Below are 19,861 nucleotides of genomic sequence, written 5' to 3'. Positions count from 1 at the left end.
TTCCGAAACGGATGCGCACCCACCCGGTGTTCTACGTGGGCTTGCTCAAGCCGTACCGCGATCCGGCGCAGGTGAACGCGGAAGCGTTGGCGTCGGAGCGGATCCCACGGGCCCGCAGCCACCCAGAAGCTGAACCAGCAACTGGTTCTGAGCACGGAGTGCAACAACCTCCATTTTTAATGGAGCCAAGCGGAGCGTCATGCTGAAGAATCATATCGCTGTGCGGACGCTCTTGACAATTTGAAGCACGTCGTGCGCCGGCTGCCTCGCCTTGAGGACTACCGCTCTCTGTCGGAGCGACTCCTAGCCGTGGAGCAGGCGAATGCATCGCTGCAGGCAACGGTGGAGCCCGCAGTAAGCTTGATCAGGCGATACGACAGGTAATTAACATGATGGGAATGCTTCGTTTGCAGAATTATCACGAAACGTTTTGTTTTCGCCGATTTTCTAGGTTGAAGATCGCTAGCGCGACGCACTGCTGCTCTTTTTGGAACAGAGCCAAGCTCATAAGCATACCACCAACCTTTGTTGTCCAGAGGTAAAGATATCTGTCGTCTTTACCTTTAGCCCAGAACCTCCATAATGAAGTACCATGATACTTCCGACTACAGTGTATATACCATAATTGAATACATAATTCGCGGATGGCTCTTGTGAAAAAGGTGATGAATCTAATATCCAAGCAAAGCAATGAGGTAATGAACCAGACAGTAGATTTCATCATATAGCCGAATTGCTGTTGAGGATTTTATCCAATAAGATCACTGCTACTCAGTTTGACTTTCTTACCAATCAGATAGTCAGATTTTCAAAAGCTACAGTTCGAACTGATATCGTCAAAGCACGATGGCATCGCTGGGCGGCGACGTGCGGGAGGCGCTCCAAACATCTCTCAGTTGGAACTTTTCATATGTATCATCCGATCCACAAGCTGCTCGCTGTCTCGTTCCACATCCACAAGATGCTACACAATTGGCTGAGTGGTTTGTACGCAAGCTCCCGTCACTCAAAAAGTCTTCAGAATCGAAAATGAACATAAAGTATAATTCAGATGCTCCACAGCCCGAATCGAGACGTCAGAACAAAAACTTGGAGACGCTTTTAGCACAAGAATTGGGATTTGGTCTTGTTGAAAAGACCATGGGAACGCTGACGCATCGATCATCGCAGTCGAGCGACATGTATGAGCCACAAGAGGTGATATTGACGCTTTTACTAGTCTACTGACTTCTTAGGATTCGCGACAATAATTGCTCACAATATTGTGTAGATATCACCGATAGATGTTCTTAAACGCTTATACGCCAACATTCCGCTGTACGAAGGTGAAGATGGCGGTCAGATTACACTCAAGTTGTTTGAAAAACTAGCAACGCCGCTAAATGCTCATATGCCCCCTCTTCGAGGATTATTAATCGAGAAGACAACCGATTCGTCATGTGTATACGCCGTATTTGAGTACACGGCACAATCATTGCTGGATGTGCTGAAGTACAATCAAGCGGTTCTTAAAGGCCAGTCGAGTGTTGAGTTAGACGTGCGTGTGCTACGTGAAGACGAGCAGGATGCACTGGGTGATGTGAAGAAACGATTCGTGTTGTTTCAATTGTGTCGCGCGCTCGCGTTTCTTCACGCACAGGGAATGGCATGCGACGGCTTCTCGTCCCGTGAATTGAATCTATCCGACACGCTCTGGCTGCATCTTGCTACGTCGCCACGTGTACTGAATACACGGATAGAAGACGGCGCGACAGGTACAGCATGGACAATCCCGCGGGCTGTCGAATCGTATACGTCGCGGTCTGTCACAGAGCGTTGGTGTACAGGTGACTTGAGCAACTTGGAGTATCTCCTGATTCTAAATTCCGCAGCTGGTCGTCGTATGGAAGACGGTGTTTTCCATCCGTTCGTACCTTGGGTTACTGACTTTACGTCAGGGCCACATAGTGGCTGGCGTGACCTAAGTAAAAGCAAATTTCGTCTGAACAAGGGCGACGCGCAGCTGGATCGGACCTTTGCCAGTAGTGCTGTACCACATCATATTACTGAAAGCCTATCAGAGATTACATACTACATTTATGCAGCAAGACGCACGCCCATGACGCTACTACGGCGTGTCGTACGTGGCGATTTTCAGGCGCGTGAATACCCAGCGACGATGACACGGATGTTTGAGTGGACTCCTGACGAATGCATCCCCGAGTTCTATACGGATCCGACAATATTCAAGTCACTACATGGCGATGACATGGACGACCTGCAGGTCCCGATGTGGAGCAATACATATAGCGAGGACATGGCTTTGGTCTTTGTACAGAGGCATCGGGAGATGCTGGAAAGCAACCATGTCTCGGCACAGCTGCACCAATGGATTGACTTAAATTTTGGTGTCGCATTGAGCGGCGAAGCGGCAATCCGTGAGAAAAATGTGCCTCTTGCCGTGCATTCTGCCGGCAAGAGCCCAGGTTTCGTACAGCTGTTTGATGTGGCACATCCGCGACGTGCGTATTGTCGGCATGAAGAAAATGCTAATAGTCAGGCGATGGCAGACGAGTCATCTAAAGTAGAAGTTGAGAGTCCACGTGCTACTCCTCGACCGCAGGGTACCGCAAAGGAGGTCAATGCTATGTTATCAAGAGCGATTCAATTGGTGTCAGACGTGCAGAAGGATGGAGCCGTATCGACGTCCTTAACGTCGAATGGAAGTGGCGGACTGAATGCGCTTCTTCCGAGAACCGGGTATGAAGTTGAAGCCTCACGGTATGGTCTCTCGCACAATCAGGGAGGAGAGACCGGCAACGGCTATATTGGATCCGACGGCACGATAGCTGGAAACGCGCCTGCAGCTTCACCAACTGATGCCACGCGAAGTCAAGCGATAATGCGGAATCTAAAGCAACGTCGGCGTGGAAATAATAAACCTCGTACCCGTTCGCAAGCGAATGCAACGACGGTAGATCTTCAAGCCACTTCGGTATACCTGACGACTGGTAGTCGTGAGGCTCAAACGTGTCTAGTGCCTTCATCATCTAGCGGATTAAGTCCGTCAAGATTAAGTAATTTGTTCAATTCCGAACCGTCAAACCCACACAATAGTACCAACAACAGCTTTGTCAATGGTGCTCAGTCTCTTAACAACTGTGATATTTCAGCTAGTCCGCCCAACTCGATGAATGCTTATAACAAAACAAACAGAAGCTTTGAATCGACGGACCATTTGCGAGTTCTAACAATTACAACGCCTCAAGGAGTGAGTGGTAATGCTAATGGAGGCCTTTCAGGCGCTGGAGACCGTCGAGGAGCGCATCACAGCCGACACGCGTCTTGGGGCAGCGGAAGTCCTAACACCGGTACACATTTATTACGAGACTTGTGGCAACAAATACGGCCGCCTGAAGAGGATCCTCCAAACGGAAATACTGGCAGTGGACATGGTCATCGACGTAGTGCAAGTGGAGGTCACCACGACTTGTTGCTCGCGCTGGGTGGAGCTAGTGATGTTCAATCGTATGAGATCGATGCTGCTCACGGTGGTGGAGGGTTTCAAGCGCCTGAATCACTTGATGATGTGGATTTTAAGCTGCTCCAGCTTGGATTACGGATTATTATCCCAACGGCTGAGAAAAACAAAGAAGTGAAAGCTGATCGTCGTCAGTTCTCGGCTGCAGAAGCGCCGAAGCTTGACGAGGAGCCAACGATTGCGGAAGAAGTCGTTGATCCCATTTATCGCATTCCTGATGAGTTTCAAGATCCAACAGCACAAGAATTGACGTTATTAGAACGCGCACAAGCGGCTGACATTTTTTCTTTGGGATGCATTGCAGCTGAATTGTACACTCAGACGCCAATATTCTCAAGACGCTCGTTGGAAAAGTATTTAACGGCTTATGCTCGAGAGAAACACGGTCGAGTGACAGCGAAAACACGCAGTGATGATCGCTGGATCTCTGGTCTTTTGGCTGATCATTACAAGCCGTCATTACAGCCGCGGCTTCCATGGAATCACGTCGTGGCTGGTCGTTTGGCAGGATTACCGCTTAACCTAAAGATGGGCGTACTGGACATGTTGCATCCCGATCCACGCGAACGTCTGCTTCTTGCTTCACAGATTGATGGGTTGAATCTGTTCATAATGCCATGTACCGCTGCATCAGCATTTAAACATGTGGTGTCTCCAGGCGCTATCCACGTTTCACCGTCGGCTCTTTTCCCCAGGGATTTTGCAGTCGTGTACCAATTTCTGAAAAGATTACACACTATTTCGGAACATGATTGGAATGCGCACTTTACACTCGTGCGCGAGTCCTTGCCATCCTTGTCCAGTCTGTCGGAGATGTTGTTTCGTGTGGCGATGCCTGAACTTGTGCGCTTTTTTCGAGCGCGCTCGCATACGGAGTTGATACGCACTGACTGCGTCACCGCCGCTGTCGTCTTTCTGCTCCCCGAAATGGCACGCCAGCTTGGTCGTGAACGTGCGCGTGCAGAATTGTTGCCAGATGTCGTACGCGTGTACGAGAGCAGCGATTTAACACAGTCACCACTCCTTCGCTGTTGTCTCGCAGCGCCTAGCGTTTTGCTATCGTTGCTTCGTGCATTCGGAGCAGCGACAGTCCTCGATATTTTTGTTCCTGTTATCCTGGAATGGCTCGTACCTCCCGTAGCAGCGGATCCCGACGCCGATTTGCGATCGTCGTTGACGTCGCTTCCTCGGCACTCGCCACCTTCGCTACCCTTTTCCTCAGAGTCTGCTTCTATCGCTGCTGTGACATTCGGAGAACTGGCGTCGCCAGTGATGCTAGGTCCATCATTGACAACAAAATACGTCCTCCCTGCTTTACTGAACCAATTAGGCCGCGCGAAAAGTAGATGGACGCGCCTTGCAGAGGCCAAGACCCTACATTGCACAGACAGGAAGGTTCCAGCAACCATGAACGAAATGGAAGCGGGAGCATCAACATTTCATCTGACATTTCTATTCAAGACTAAGCTGTACGAATCGCATCATGTAGCAGATGCTATCTTGCAAGTGTGTCGAGAAGTAGGTGAGTACCCGGTTGTTGAGATGCTGTTGCCACGGCTGGTAGACGTGTTACCACGGCTTGTCACGCTATCTGAAAAAATTGGCTCCGTACGTATTGAAGGAGTCCCGGTAAGTTTGCGCAGCCGTTTTGAAGACACTGCATGCATTTTAGTGCTTACGATTGTTTTGCAGGAGGAACTTGGTCGTGAAATTTACGTGTTATTGCGCATGTTACGACACGTGGTACGTACGCTGAATGATCCGACGTCGTTGCAAGATTTACTCTCACGACGGGCGCGTACTAACCTGATGGAGCTACTGGCACAAATATCACCACCATTTCTCCATCCTCAAATGGCAACTGCTGTGATTGCTGCTGCTACTACCGCCCACAGTATGTCGAATGAGTTCATCCCCCCATCATCTAATACAACAAAGAGTGCAACAAAGAAGAAGGTTTTGCGCAGCTTGAATATTATAAAGGATGCTGATCATCGGAATCTTCGTGCATTTACAGTAGTGGGTCTCTCCCGTACCATTGTAGCTGTGTGCCAAAAGCTTGGTGCAGAAACGACTATTGCGGATTCAATTGTAGTCGCTGGTATCAATCGGTTTCTCAAGCGTTGCAGTGACGTATACGCCGAGCTGGAAGTGTCAAATTTTCAGTGGGATCTTGCCAGTGAATTAGTGAGCGAGTTGTGTGTGCCATTGCGTACTCTATTAGGAAAAGACTTGTTCAATCGGCATTTTCCCATCGTTGCTGGGAGCTCCGTTCTTCAACTCTTGTTATTGCCGATAACCAACAATGTAACCCTTGGAGCAAGTGGCGCGAAAGGATACGACAATCAAGTGAGTCGAAATGATCAGCGAAATTTGAGTGCCCTGGATGATCGACTAGCAAAGCCTCAAGCTCAGTCAGAAGGCCAAATGCAATCAACACTTGGTGAAGAGAGAGGTGAAAAAGAGGAAGATATCGCCGATATATCAGCAGCAACAACCACGGAGCAAGAAGACCCGGCGACGTACTTGCCCGATTTGGTGCGCTTTGCGTATCATGCTGTACGACTGCATTGCGTACGTGCAACTAGTTTTCTTCGTATGCCCTCGACGTTGCTCTTTGGTGCTGGCTTGAAAGCTGCACACTGGGAAAGTGTGCTGAGCCAAGAGATGTTGCTTTTGCAAGAAGCGCGTCGAGAGCGAAAAGTTGTAAATGCCGCACTTGCACCCGAACGGGCTGTCGCCAGCGCAGTTTGGCTTCGATCGCGCGTTCGTCAACAATTTGACGCCCGGCGCGAAGATAGCGGGAACGCAGGTGGTTTGCTGGGTTCATCGTGGAAGCTGAATGCCGAGATTCGCCAATCAATTAAAGCACATTCCAGTTTCGTGCGTTGTATCAGTGTAGACGCAGACGAAGACCTCCTTTTGACAGGAAGCCGACATGGATCATGCCGTGTGTGGCGACTGTCGGGGCATCCAGTTCAAGCACGGGCTGCGGCATCGATGGGCTTAAATGACAGCCGTCCGATTCTTGCGATTACACGTACAGGTCGTGCCGGGCCTTTAAGTCAGGGTGGAGCAGGAGACACGGACGGGATGGCAGCGGCAGCCTCGGCTTCGGGGGTCATGCTTTGGGACCTGCGTACAAGTCAGATGCGGATGCGTCTGCCGTTTTCCGTGACTACTGAACCCGTTGTGTCGATGACAACAGCAACAACGGCCGTAGACTTAGCTGTGGCCACTACACGACGTGTTGTCTGCGTAGATGTCCGCACTGGCCCGTCCGTCATTGCCGAATGGTACGCCGATGCAGCTGGTATAGCATCTATCTCGGTAGCAAATGGTCTAAGCTTGTCAGCCGTCGCTTCGTTTGTAGACGGAACGGCTTATCTCGCACTTGGTTCGACAAGTGGTTCTGTGGTGTTCTTGGATTCACGAACAGGTCGACATGCGGCGCGATGGCAAGCATTGGAATTTGGTGCACGGGTGGTGCAATTGGTCCAAATCTCGGCTTCGCAGCTGCTCGTGGTTGGTGCAGACAAGGAAGCGCGCGTGTGGCGTGTTATGTTGCGCACATACGGACATCCGCAATTACGTATGACGATCACAGGCGTGCCGGATGGAATCTCGGCGTCACAAGTGTCCGTTCATACTGCTGCAGATACGACAATCTTGTACGTTGTAAACGGCGCTCGTATACATTGTGTGGAACTACCGACTGAGCCACGTGCAGTCGTGTTGATCCAGACTCCAGTGACTAAACGAATGGAGTCGTGGCAACTTACGGAGCCAGGCGGTGCCAGAAACAACAAATGCCGCGTCGTTGCTCACAGTGTAGCGATTCTGCCCTTACGTCAACTTTTGTTGCTTGGTGCGGAAGATGGCTGCTTGAAATGCGTCATTTAAGTTGAAAATTTACATAAGCTATACATCTGTTGAAGTAGAGTTGTAAAGTAAAATTCAAAACAAAACAAAAAGTAATTGCATTTATGATAGCAAAAAAGCTATAGAAATGTAAAATTACAATCTTATCCACATCGTCGTGATGGTTTGAATGAGTGGAGTCGCAACTTAATTGTTCAGGCCCTTGGACTCATTAATGGCATTCTTGTGGATCGTAGCCAGTTTGCGACGGTGTGCTTGCCAGTCAGCACCAGCTTCTTCGTTGTAGCGAAACATATCCTTGCGATTCTGCTTGTTCCAATTCACATCCGGATGGCCAGCCAAGTAGCGCACACACTGCGCTGTGCAAAGTCCAGCAGCGGCCACGCAGGTCACAATTACAGGCCATGTGGACTTGTCACCGAGCCACCGCTTGGTAGCGCTCTGAGCTACACGGCCGACCATTTGTGTTTAAAGTAAAATAGGAGGCTTTATAGAGTTTAAACGCGATTTGAAGAATGACTTAAGAGGCGGCGTACAATAAAAGACTGGCTTCTGTATCGTGAGTGGCTCGAATTGAATGTCTGATATCAGAAATGCATAAAAAATCAAGACGTGGGACGTGACCAACGGAATTTTATGACGCTCGAGGACGAATTACTATAGATAAAATGTCTCCTTTATTAATCGTGCTTACGACAGACACACCCATCTGATTGCTCTTCTTCGTATGCGTCGTGATTCATGAAAAGCAAAGGTATCATACCAATCAAGCATCCAAGTGTAATGCCACCTGCAGAAGCTATAAAATTGCACCATAACGTAATCGACATGTTGGCTTGAGCTTTGGAAAGCATGGGGTCTGGAATGCCCATACGTCGAGCCATAGATTCGATCCCACCGCCCAAACTCAGACCAACTACGTCAGCCACCGTATTGCCAAGTGCAGCAGCACATAGCATTGACATAGCGTAAGATGAGTGAAAGTGCGTCTCAATTGCGTCTCCTGCAACCAGTAGAATCAAATTATCCACAAGTCCAAAGCCTACGAATGGGATGGCAGAGCCGATCATCACAAGCTTAAGTTGACGACGTGTTGGTGGAGATAAAGCTCGAGAAGAGAGAGATGCTACTGGATGAAGGCTAGCAACTGGACGAAGACGAAAGCGAGACGTGAGAAGACCACGTAATTGATCGTGACTCAGTAAACCATCTCGGTCAGTATCAGCAGCCTTTAGCAGCATCTCAAGCTCTTTTGTGTACTTGCTAGCCACTTTAGTCATAATGTTAAACCGTTGTGCTTTGGATAGCGAATGAAAGTGTTCCATTAGCGCATCCACTGAGGGTTTTGACTTTGACTTTCCAGTATTGCAAATTGGTGCTTTAAACACAAATCCTTTTGCTTTACTGTGCGCCTTAGCCGACGCTCTCCATTGAAGTGCTGTCGTGGACCGACGAGACGACGACTTGGTGCAGCGAATGTCTGAGTGTGCTGCAGTTACGCGCCTGCGCGTCTTGAGACCTGCAGATATGTTCCGATACCTTCTTATCGTACTCATAGATCTAATAACTCTTCGATGTAGGCTATGAATGCAATGATAAGAATGGTGTTACATCGCAGTTAGTTACTTTATCCAATTTTTACGCAGGAATAGCTATTTCTAAACTGTGAATTTTTTGCGCAACTTGATAAATCTTCGCGCAACTCGCATGCTGAATGTAGAATGAAGTTCAGGTGCGCACTTGCATCACCTTTAAATAATCTTCTTGCCCTCATGCCCGACTTCATTCTAGTATCTTTGCCGGTTGTCTTGCAGCTCTTGCCGGTTTATTAGGAAAACTTGGTGCTGATGGAGACTCAAGCGCGCTCGACCTTCTCGACAAACAATGTCATATGTCAGCTCTGTCTCCATTCTGTTTTATTATATCGTCTGCTGTCCGCATACTGTGCTTAGCACTCATGCTAGGCACTAATGGACTTATGCTTAGCTGCTTTGTTAAGAGTTTGCATGAAACAGACTCACTCACCGCTACTGTCACAAGTGCAGCCGTTAACTTCATGTTGTCGGGTGCTGGTGGCTTTTTCTTCTTTCAAGAACACCTGCCCGCGCGTTGGTTTCTAGGAGCGAGTCTCATTCTCGTTGGAATGGGTTTTTTATTACATGGGGATGCGACTGAGGATGATTCAGAACTTAAGAAAATAAACTAGCGATACATTTGTGCTTAACTCGGCATATACTGACATTCTAGTGTATTTGCTAACTCTGTCAATCTTGCTCATCACAGTCATCCGTGATTCCATTACTTCCACAAACGTTAATAGCTGCTGGCCAGTGATTAAGAACAGCAAGTTCGAGCCATGGATGCGTCGGGTATCCGGCGCTACTGAACCAGTCGGTAAACACTTGAAGAGAGACCCCCTCATGAGAATCTTGATCTTTCAAATCAACACCTTCAGTCGATGGTTCGAGAAACGATTGCACTACTGCATCAGCACCGAGTTCAGCTGAGTATCGAGCCACTTCGGCACTCAATGAGCTGCTCATGCCGTAAAACGCCATTAAAAAGCATGCAAGACTTGACTTGATGGTCTCCAATTTAACTAATGGGCCAGCATTTTTCTTTTCACCTTCTCCCTCGCCCTTTGTGGCGCTCTCGCTATTTTCATCGGACAGCAACGCTGCGCAGCACTTGAGTTTTTCTAGCATCGTGCCCTCACATATCACTAGCATGCCGCAGATCGCAGAACCCACGTCGATCGACTCTTCCTCGTCGTCTTCGTCTCCATCCAATGCAATGAATTCATCTTCATCGTCTGACGCAGATTCATACACAAAGACACCCATAAGACGTTGTAGCATCTCCAATCCCTCGTCACTTAGAGATCTAATTGGATCTTTCGATCCATTAGATGGTGCGATCACGGGCAACGTCGCGCAAACTTTCTGTAGTGCACGTATGAACGTACTGCGTCGTGTCAGCATGATACCCATACTGTTAGCAGCTGGAAACTCGAGTGCTTCCAAGACAGCACCTTGCAGCTTCCAAGGCGTTACCGAGTATAATTGCGTCTGTCGAAGGAACATTTTTAATGATGAAATGTCTTCATTAAAAAACTGCAACTCAGCTGCATCTTGAGCTACTGCAAACACCATCACTGGACCATCTGTAGATAGACTGGCAGCGCTCGATGACACACGAGGATCGGATTTTGAATCAAGGGCGGCAGTAGGGAGACCACGAACGAAAGGAGTTGATATGATGTCGCTTTGCCGTACTTGCCGTCGGCGGGTCACGGGCTTCGCGGTCTGTTGTATTGGCTGCATCGGTTCCACTGGCATCGGCACTGGAGTCGAAATTGGCCCACGGTTCTGCGAGCCCATAACAGGAGCAGTACGTTTACTCTGGTATTTTGAACCAGGAGTGCCTGTCGACAAGGCAATCGTCTGCTCTTGAAAATCTTGCTGCTGTTGCCACTTACTGACATCAAGCAGTTCCACCCATGAGATCAGCTGGTAACCCCCTGTATTGTACCATTCGCCGAACTGCTCAAAAGTTACATGTGCACGGGAACGTGTACTTCCATAACCCGCAAGACCATTCGTGGACGTAATATTTGTCCCTCCGTTCGCCGAAACGTCAGTCATGAGATCACCCATAGCTTCCTCAATAAAGTCGTCCGCCTCAACATAAATCTTTTCCAAGCCAAGACGGTACGTGCCATCACTCAAGGCCATTAGTGCAAGTAAAAATGAGCGCAGATAAATAAACAGCACGGAGTGAGGGAGTGCATTGATTTCTGAGACTGATAATGGTGATACATGACGATTCAAGCCACCTCGCATTCCTTGTGCAGTTGAACCAAAGCCACGTGTACTCGGTAATCCAAATCCATTTGCTCCACCCGTAGCAAAGCGACCATTTGCTGGGCCTCCAAAACTAAAAGTAAAGCCAGTCGTTCCCGTTCCTTGTGCTTCAAAACCTAATCCTGTGGTCGTACTCGATGGAGGGGGTGCATAACTCGCAAGAGTCTTGTGTCGCTGCTGGCGCATCTTTGTGATAAAGTCAAAAGCCAACGAAAGTTTTTGGCTTTTAGAACCTCTCCCCAGGATACTAAGACCGCATGCCAACTCCAAGGCATTCACTCGACCACAACGTTTGCGATCATAGACGTTGAATAGTCGAGAAAGTAGCTTTGACGATGTCTGCTGCGCTTTCTCGGTCATACCATGTTTTGAAACCAGACTACGCACACATTCGTAAAAGTTTGTGCGTGTCAGCACCAAGTACGCGCCTTCATCTTCTTCGACTGCAGCGTAAGAATACATTTGTCCTCTACGGCTTTGAGTTCCCACGGCCTTCGACATCTTCAGCGCCTCCTCAGCTGATGGGGTGGCGTATGCCAGTAAAGCATCGTACACTTTGTTCACACCCAACTCCCCGAGTTTAGTCGAGCGTAACATGAACAGATACGTCGAGATATCACTTTCGGTAAAGTGCAGAATACTGCCTTCTTCAAGCATGTCAAAAGCATAGATCAACGGTTTCTCACGTTTGCTCGCCTCGAAGGCTTCTTTTGCTGGCCACTTTGATAGATCTAACAGCTCAAGCCAGGGACAGTCCATGTAACCACCTGCTGCATACCATGCCGCAAACTCTGCGAGGCTAATTGAGTCCGGACGCTTACACGTAGCCTCACAGAAGAGCTTGGAAACAACAGCACCTGCAGCACGCCCCGCGATTGAAGTTGTGCTCCTCGTGATCACAGACTTTGTATCGTTAAGATTTCCGTTTGTCGTATTGTGGCTTGAAAATGCAAACAGAACAACGAGGATTGACCTCAACATTTCAAAGATTCGACGACGCGAGACATGCCCATCTCCGTGTGAAGCAAAGAGTTTAAACAATACGCTTAGTTTGGCGCTCTTTGTCGTGCCACAAAAGACACACATTCCAGCGACCAGTTGCACCATTTCCACTGATATCGTGCTCATTCCCACCCCATTGACAAAAGATCCATTCAGTTGGCCCTCGTCATCATTCGCTTCGTTATTCTGTAGTAACCGTTCGCTCTCAAAAAGGGTAAATATACGCAACAAATGGAACGATAAAAATTCTTGATCCTCTTTTGACAGCTCGTCTCGCGGCACCAGGTCACGCATGACCCGCAAATATCCAGGCTTCGTGAGCGACCGGTTATGAGCTTGTTTCTTCAACAAGTGCACAAGCTCACCACAAGTCATTTGGCTTAAGTTCATGCGTTCCGAGATTGTGTACACAATCGCAACGTCTTTCAAGCGAATGCGCAAGATCGTATTGTCATAGCTTGTAAGTTTGAACTGCAATGCCACCGAGGAAAGATCTTTCGCTCCAGCCGAAGACGTCGGGGAAGAAATGAGATTGGCGATACCGCTGACAGCGTCCATACCAGCTTCAACAGCATAGCGGTCGTTTGTTCGCAAGGCTGCAGTATTAAGAACAGTCAGGTCAGATTCCGGACAATTTGGCGCTAGCGAAGCAGTTACATGGTTCGTACTTTCGTTGGACGATACTGTATCATTCGACGAACCCGAGCCAATGTCATCATTGCCCATCTGAGTCGCATTCTCCAACGCGTGTTGCTGACGGCTGATGTAGCGAAGAATCGCTTCTGACACTGATCGAGGCACTTCAGGCCACTTCTTTGCGTCCAATAGCTCAATCCAAGCGATGATCGTGTAACCGTGTTGCGAGTACCAAGTCGCGAACTCTTCAAAAGAAACCACGCCCCCACGAATAAATGCGCTCCCAGCACCAGCGCCAGCCGCTTGCGACGCAGCACCGACAAGTTGAAGATCTCCATCGTCTGGTAATGACCCACGATGTTCATATCGTCTGCTATGATGGCGGTGTGTAGTGCTCCTTAAAGATGCTGCATCGTTAGAAGTCGAGATATCGAGACTGCGACGTTGGCCACTTTCTCGCAAAGAAAATAGCGCTTCTTTTGTGCTAAACGTCTTGTCTGTGTCTTTGAAAATGCAATCTGCAATCTCAATTGCAGTCGTATCGGCCACACTCGCAATCGCTTCTGCAGATAGTTCCGAGCCATTTCCTAAAGCTAATAGCATCGTTAGAAAACATCGTAGATACTTCCACATTTCTCGACGGGTGAGGCAGCCATCCCCATCTGAATCAAAGAGTCTATAAGCAAAAGCCAATTTTTCGCTTTTGGAGCCCGCACAAAAAATAGTAAAAGCTGATACGAATTCGACAAGATCAATTTTGCCCGTTCCACCACGATTAAAAGCAAAAAATAGCCGGCTGAGCGTATCTGCCACCATTTTCGGATCTTTTCCTCGTCCGACGCTTCGAGGTGGAATGCGTGTATTGGAACTCGCACCAAATGCAGCAGCGACGCTTGGTGCAACGTTAACTGGTAACAGTCTGCCCACGCACGAGTCAAAAGTGCTCTTTTCAATACACGAACATGTTGCATCGTCCATGAACGGCCCAAAAACATCATACACACGGTGCAATTGCACTTGATTGAGTTTAATGACCCGCTGAAGTTCAAAATACTGGATCAAATCCCCGTTATCATAGCTTAACGTAGTGATCGGTAGCTCAGTAATTGCGTCATCATTGGCATCAAAAGGCAAATCGAACTCGAGCACAATCTCATTCTTCAAGCAAATTGCAGGTAGCGTCGCAGGAATGCTGCTATTATACGACCGTACAGCTGTCGGAGATGACTCTATGGACGTTGACAACGGCGGTGGGTGTCCACTAACCGATGCCGCTTCGTCCTCATTATCCTCCTCATCAATACCATCGGCAAATCTGAAGTAAGCATTTTTTCCTCCTAGAACTCCGTCTTGCGGTTCAGCTGCATCTACATCGACTCGAATGTTATTCGCCGTGTAGTAGTTGTTGCTCGCCACGACGGGATCCACAGATCGGGTATCAAGAGCTTCCAGATCAAAAGTAGGAGATACAAAGACCCACTTGCGCAGGTCTAGCAGCTCCAACCAGCTCATGTCTTTGAATCCTCCACCATTGTACCACACACCAAAGTCCTCAAACGTGTAAAGACCCAACCGCAAGTCTGAATTTGTACGCGCTCGATCACCATCAATCTCCTCAACGCCTTCCTCACCATACTCAGCGTCCTCCTCTTCACCTTCGAAATACTCCGAGTCATCCGGAAGCCCTTCCATGATAGCTTCCAAAATTTCCTCTTCACCTTTATCCACAAGCTCTGCCAACGAACCATATCGATGTACTACATCTTCATTTGGAGGTGACAAGTGCAACAATGTAATCAAAATCGATCGCAAAAACCGCCACAGTTGCTGGCGATTCAAGTATCCTTTACTATCGGCGTCAAAGTAGTGAAAAGCCGACGCGAGCTTGTCACTCTTAGATCCCCAGGACAAGAGACTAAATCCTGCCGCGATTTCAAATGCGTCAACGGTTGGACACTTTTCAGGTAAAAAAGATCGGAAAATAGCAAGCATTTTTTCTAGGAAAAAATTGTTTTCCATCAAGTGTATCCTATCGGTCATACTCAATAACTCTTCAATGGCCTCAAGAAATGTCTCTTCTTCCAGTAAACCATCGCCGGTATGTTGTACGAACGTGTCGTACATAGCCTGCGGGTTTACACGCGCAAAAGCCGATTGGACTAGCAGATCGTACAGATCTATCGCTTGTTGTTCGCCGATGGTCAAGACACCACCATCTACACTAGAGAATCGAAAGATCAATTCAGCTAAGTCATTTTCATCGGTGACATTACCCTCATCTCGTTCACTTGCAACTGGACTGTCCGAAATCCCCCACTTCCCAGGAGATCCTTGGGGCGATGAGAATGTCAATCGCTTTGAACCAGGCCATTTCTTCGAGTCCAGCAATTTACACCATGGTACGGCTTTGTTGATGCTACTGTTAGCTTCAATCCACGGCCAGATATGTTCTTCAAATGACGCAGTACTGTCTTTTGTCAGTGATTTCGCGGCAAACATGCGCGCCACCGTCTCGTCGACACACGTTGTGACAATAGACGCTGTAGATTGCAACTGATGATCTGTGGCCGTTGCTAGATCAAATATAGCAGATATCGAGAGCAACAGAGAGCCCAATGCTGTCCGTACAATCGACAATGTAACAGGAGTTGATTCGTCTACTCCACAGCCACAGAGACTAAATTGGATCGCAATCTCCAATTTGCGCTTCACTTCACCAGGAAGTAACACCAAACAACCTGTAGAGAGTTGATAGATGTCTGTGCGATTTGTGGCCTCGAACGATCGAAATATCCGCTCGAGTGTCTCCTCTATGGGCTTAAACGTTTCGCCTGTACGAAGTTCGGGCAATGATCTAACTAATTGGATTAGATCGTCTTTTTCCACAATTGATAAGCCGTTCGTAGCTGCGTAAGTGTGTACAGTCTGTGCAAGTATCTCAATACTGCACGTTGCTAGCTTGGACGCCACGAGTGCGTTGCGCACGTGCCACACGCGCTTGGACTGTAACGCTAACGAACAACTGGGTGTGACAAAGGGTAACTCGATGAGTGTATCGGCACTAGAAGCCGTGGCAGACGAAGGCAATGATGGAACTTCTTCTGTACTCATGTTGCTACGCAACGGGACTTCAATAACCGGTGGTGAACGCCTCGAGCTCTTGGGCGTCGGTGGTTGGTCCATGTCGATACAATTCTCGCAATGAGGGCTGAGGGCACTGAACGATAAACAGTAGACGCAAAGGTATTTAGATACACAGAATCACTCAAGAGAGCCTTCCCTTTCTTCTGCTTCTCTGGTGACTTTTTCTTTCTTGACCTTGCTCTCTACCACGCAATGCGCACTCAGCTGTTGCAGTTATAACTGACCTTAGTGATCTTTTTTGCAAAACAGATGAATGCTGCAACGGTACTGGTATATGGTATACAATGGATAAGAACCGCAGAGTTGCGAGATGAGGGTCTTCAACAACGAAAAGTCGCGGTCTTTATTTTGTACCGGTATGAAGAGTATATACCATCTGGCCAATGGAAATATGGTGGGTGGGACTGCAAGGCCTCCTAAGTTCATCTTCATCTTCACCATCTGCCAGTTGGTGTGCGCTCAATTGGGTGTACCGACCGGCAATCTCTGTGCTTCTCTTAATAATTGCAACGCGCACGGACGCTGCGATACAGTAACGAAAACCTGTACTTGCTACGAAGGTTTCGGCGCCCCGACTGATATTACTACTTACCGATCACCTGACTGCTCTTTGCGTACGCACAGGATACACTTTGCTAGCACAAATAACTCACATTATGTGTACGTTTGTTAGGAACTTGCCCTGCAGGCCCTTCATGGGGTGGGATTCCGACTAGCACGACGAAATCGCATACCAAAACGGAGTGTTCCGATGGGGGTGTATGCGATCGTTCTACCGGAATGTGCCGTTGCTACTCTGGATACGAAGGATCCGCTTGTCAGAGAAGTAGGCGGAATGGCAGCAATCGCTAGCGAATGCTTTTGCCCAGTGGCGCTGACATACATGGTGTGTACATACAGGTAGTTGTCCAAACGGCTGCTCTGGGCATGGACAGTGCCTCAGCATGCGCGAGCTGGCAGCGGAAGTCAGCGCATTTCCGCTGTCGCCTTCTACAAAGTATGAAGGTGACGTGGCCGCCACAACTTGGGACCAAGATCGTATCCATGGCTGCCTCTGTGACTCAGGCTGGCCCGTGGGACTGGGTGCAGGTGAGTCGCAGCTCTCACAATATTTTGGACCTGACTGCTCTCGAAGTACGTACGAACTGCCGCGCTACATGAGAGCTTTAATTTAAATAGTCTGCAGTGCACTGCCCTTCAGGCGACGACCCAATGACTGCAGTGGATGAAACGGATTGTGAAGGTGTCGTTGCACAAGGTGGTGGTGGCATTGGAGCAGTGGGTAACTTGTGTCATATTGATTGCGCTAATCGAGGCATTTGCGACTACACTAGTGGCGAGTGCTCATGCTTTCCAGGATTCTACGGCTCCAATTGCGCCTACCTATCACCGCTCACGTAGGCGTTGGTTAAATGAAGTCCTGCTATCGAGACCGGTTAAGAATTAATCAAGCCAATCAGCATTCGACAGTTGGACCGTTCCAAATGCATCATGACCACTTACTATTGTGTTACCATTGTGCAAGTTACGAAGAAGAGGATAGGCATCGTTTATTTAACTGAAGGACATTGCTGCATATGCATTTTCCGTTAACTGGCTAGCTTGTTCAAATTTACGATCGTGAAGTCTGTTGGTGGCTACTCGATCCGAGCATCGCGGGCCTAGAGTGAGCATGGGGGTCGAGGGATCTCTTCGGATTACCGAAGTGAAGAAGGGGTTTTCACGATCTTCTCCAACCTTTTTATTTACGTCCAATTCCTTATGTCCTATCAAAGCAGTGCATTTGGTCTGATGAACACAAAATCGAGTAGTTCAATTTGAATCCTTGTAAAATAATAATTATATGCCCTTAATTCTAATTATAAAAATCGACAATCTCAAGACTGCATCTGGTTGTGAATGAGGTCAAATTTGACGAGCTGAACTGATCAATGACAATATCTTCAATGACAATCGCTGCGATAGTAACAAGCACGGAATAACGGTTATAGAGACTTATGGATCAATTGTTGCTTTCGCTGCAGAGCAAACCTGACAGGATGAACACACTTTTGATTTTGGAATCATTTTATCTACCTAAAATATTCTATCTCAGATGTAATTAAGGACTGACTACATTAACAATTGGTTACACAGCACTTTGACGATTCAGCGGTGCGATAGGCGACAAAGTTGCCATTACCAAAAAGTATAGGGATTGTCTTGTCAGTTAACTGCAGAAAGGCTAGAATATCATATCTTCACAAATTTTGTCACCCATTCATATAGAACATTTCGTTCACACGTTATCATCTAAGGTCAACAATCCAAAATTTGAGGCATATGATATGCGAAGTCGTGATAGTTATAATCCAGGTTGAAATTTCTGCAATGTGATTGAAGAAAATTGATAATGCCTAAAAAGGAATGATACACATAATTTTATTTGGCTCACTTTAGATATCGATAAGGAATTTAAATTTTTGCCTACAGCCAGATTCTGACATTGAATTAGGAGAAAACTCTACATTCACAAACTGCTTGGATGTTTGTGCATCGGTGCAGAACTTGTTTGCCTGCAGTCAATGCCCTGTATTTGCAGTTTTAAGGCTGCGTGCGCTGAAAAAGAGAGCAACAATTATCAGAATTATTCTATCCAAAAGCGAATAAATCAAGTTCGTTCGTGACAAATTCGACAACAGCCAAACCAGAAACATTTTTTTCAGTTTGAATTTATGGTAGCAACTCGACGCAATATTCTCAAGCACGCTCAGCGTGACGAGCAGCGGCGTACTTTTCAAAAGACGTTTCCTGAGATGATTGCCTGCAACATTGCGTGCAGCATATACAATCAGCAAAGTGCAGTTGAAGACTTTCGATAATTATTAGACTCACCAGAACGACGCAGCAGTCACAATCGCAGCTGAAGCAATTCCTGCACCGACACCTACGCGCACGCTCTGCTTAACCATGCCAGGCACAATGCCGACAAGAGCTCCACCTACACCAGCGTTGATAGGATCTTCTTTCTGACGAATCTGAGATGCCACATATTCACCGGTAGTGAAGATGCAGCCAACAGCAGCGAACACGAGCTGCAAAATACATTTATCAAAACGGGTTAGTTCCTTCCCGACTAAAAAAAATTTACTGTTCGTCATAAGATTTTGTACCGAGCGCTGGCCTACGTGCTTAAGCTGTTTTGAAAGCTTTGGTAGCTTAGCACCTTAAATGATTAGTGAGTCACAAGTCAAAGCGATATTTGTCAACGCTTCGTACGACGCACCAAGCTTCGGTATAGCCCATACCGACTCGACGGAGCCAACGGTGATGCCGAAGAAGGCGCCTGTGGCCTGTACAGCGCATCAAGAAGCAATTCTATCACAATTCTATACATAAAGCCGACACATAGTATTTTAGAAAGTTACCGACCGTCGTGAACATGATCTTTTCGCTTCCAGCGTGACCGCTCATTATCAAAAAAACGTAGGTCGTGCAGTCGAGCGCTCTTAGCGATGATTGGCTAGCTGATGAATTTTTTATTGATTTGAAAATAAATTCTACGGTAACGTGTATCTGTTCGTGAGGGATCAATACGAGTACATAATAGTGTGCTAACTATACATATATCCATCTTTGTGCTTGGGGCAATACGATAGTGTGTGAAGCTTTGCTGATGCATCGTGATTGCTAGTTGAAAACTACTCCAACACCCGTGAGAAGGCCACTGGCCGTCTCCAATTTCTGTTATATCTCCCAATCCGGGAGGACAATGTTAAAATAAATTTGGAATGCTCAGTAAGACGTTTTTCGATAATAAACAGTGCCAAAATTG

At 47.6% G+C, this 19,861-nt stretch overlaps 6 protein-coding genes across 6 annotated transcripts; 3 read left to right on the top strand and 3 right to left on the bottom strand.

Moving 5' to 3' along the window:
* Positions 1–846: 846 nt before the first annotated feature.
* PHALS_03779 (Lysosomal trafficking regulator LYST and related BEACH and WD40 repeat proteins) lies at positions 847–7,423 on the top strand (the record flags this gene model as incomplete). Its single annotated transcript, XM_024718059.1, has 2 exons — positions 847–1,197; positions 1,271–7,423. The coding sequence occupies 2 exons, from the start codon at positions 847–849 to the stop codon at positions 7,421–7,423; spliced, it is 6,504 nt and encodes a 2,167-aa protein (XP_024583495.1).
* A 165-nt stretch (positions 7,424–7,588) lies between these two features.
* Positions 7,589–8,958, bottom strand: PHALS_03778 (transmembrane protein 65-like; the record flags this gene model as incomplete). The annotated part of the gene is made up of 3 exons (XM_024718058.1): positions 7,589–7,848; positions 7,939–7,983; positions 8,097–8,958. 3 exons carry the CDS (start codon positions 8,956–8,958, stop codon positions 7,589–7,591), a joined length of 1,167 nt encoding a protein of 388 aa, XP_024583494.1.
* Positions 8,959–9,123: 165 nt separating this feature from the next.
* PHALS_03777 (uncharacterized protein) lies at positions 9,124–9,608 on the top strand (the record flags this gene model as incomplete). Its single annotated transcript, XM_024718056.1, has 2 exons — positions 9,124–9,134; positions 9,194–9,608. The coding sequence occupies 2 exons, from the start codon at positions 9,124–9,126 to the stop codon at positions 9,606–9,608; spliced, it is 426 nt and encodes a 141-aa protein (XP_024583493.1).
* A 58-nt stretch (positions 9,609–9,666) lies between these two features.
* Positions 9,667–16,086, bottom strand: PHALS_03776 (hypothetical protein L915_12296; the record flags this gene model as incomplete). The annotated part of the gene is made up of 2 exons (XM_024718055.1): positions 9,667–12,863; positions 12,936–16,086. 2 exons carry the CDS (start codon positions 16,084–16,086, stop codon positions 9,667–9,669), a joined length of 6,348 nt encoding a protein of 2,115 aa, XP_024583492.1.
* Positions 16,087–16,405: 319 nt separating this feature from the next.
* PHALS_03775 (Teneurin-1 and related extracellular matrix proteins, contain EGF-like repeats) lies at positions 16,406–17,494 on the top strand (the record flags this gene model as incomplete). Its single annotated transcript, XM_024718054.1, has 5 exons — positions 16,406–16,661; positions 16,721–16,873; positions 16,948–17,181; positions 17,234–17,305; positions 17,382–17,494. 5 exons carry the CDS (start codon positions 16,406–16,408, stop codon positions 17,492–17,494), a joined length of 828 nt encoding a protein of 275 aa, XP_024583491.1.
* Positions 17,495–18,786: 1,292 nt separating this feature from the next.
* On the bottom strand, positions 18,787–19,708 carry PHALS_03774 (outer envelope pore protein 16-chloroplastic mitochondrial-like; the record flags this gene model as incomplete). The annotated part of the gene is made up of 6 exons (XM_024718053.1): positions 18,787–18,850; positions 18,922–19,121; positions 19,200–19,252; positions 19,313–19,379; positions 19,459–19,553; positions 19,651–19,708. The coding sequence occupies 6 exons, from the start codon at positions 19,706–19,708 to the stop codon at positions 18,787–18,789; spliced, it is 537 nt and encodes a 178-aa protein (XP_024583490.1).
* Between the last annotated feature and the right edge of the window lie 153 nt (positions 19,709–19,861).

This window comes from Plasmopara halstedii, assembly GCF_900000015.1.
Source record: "Plasmopara halstedii genome assembly, contig: Scaffold_2386, whole genome shotgun sequence".
Classification (NCBI taxonomy): Eukaryota; Oomycota; class Peronosporomycetes; order Peronosporales; family Peronosporaceae; genus Plasmopara; species Plasmopara halstedii.
The sequence above is the reverse complement of the archived record's forward strand: the minus strand, read 5'-3'. Positions and strand labels throughout refer to the sequence as shown.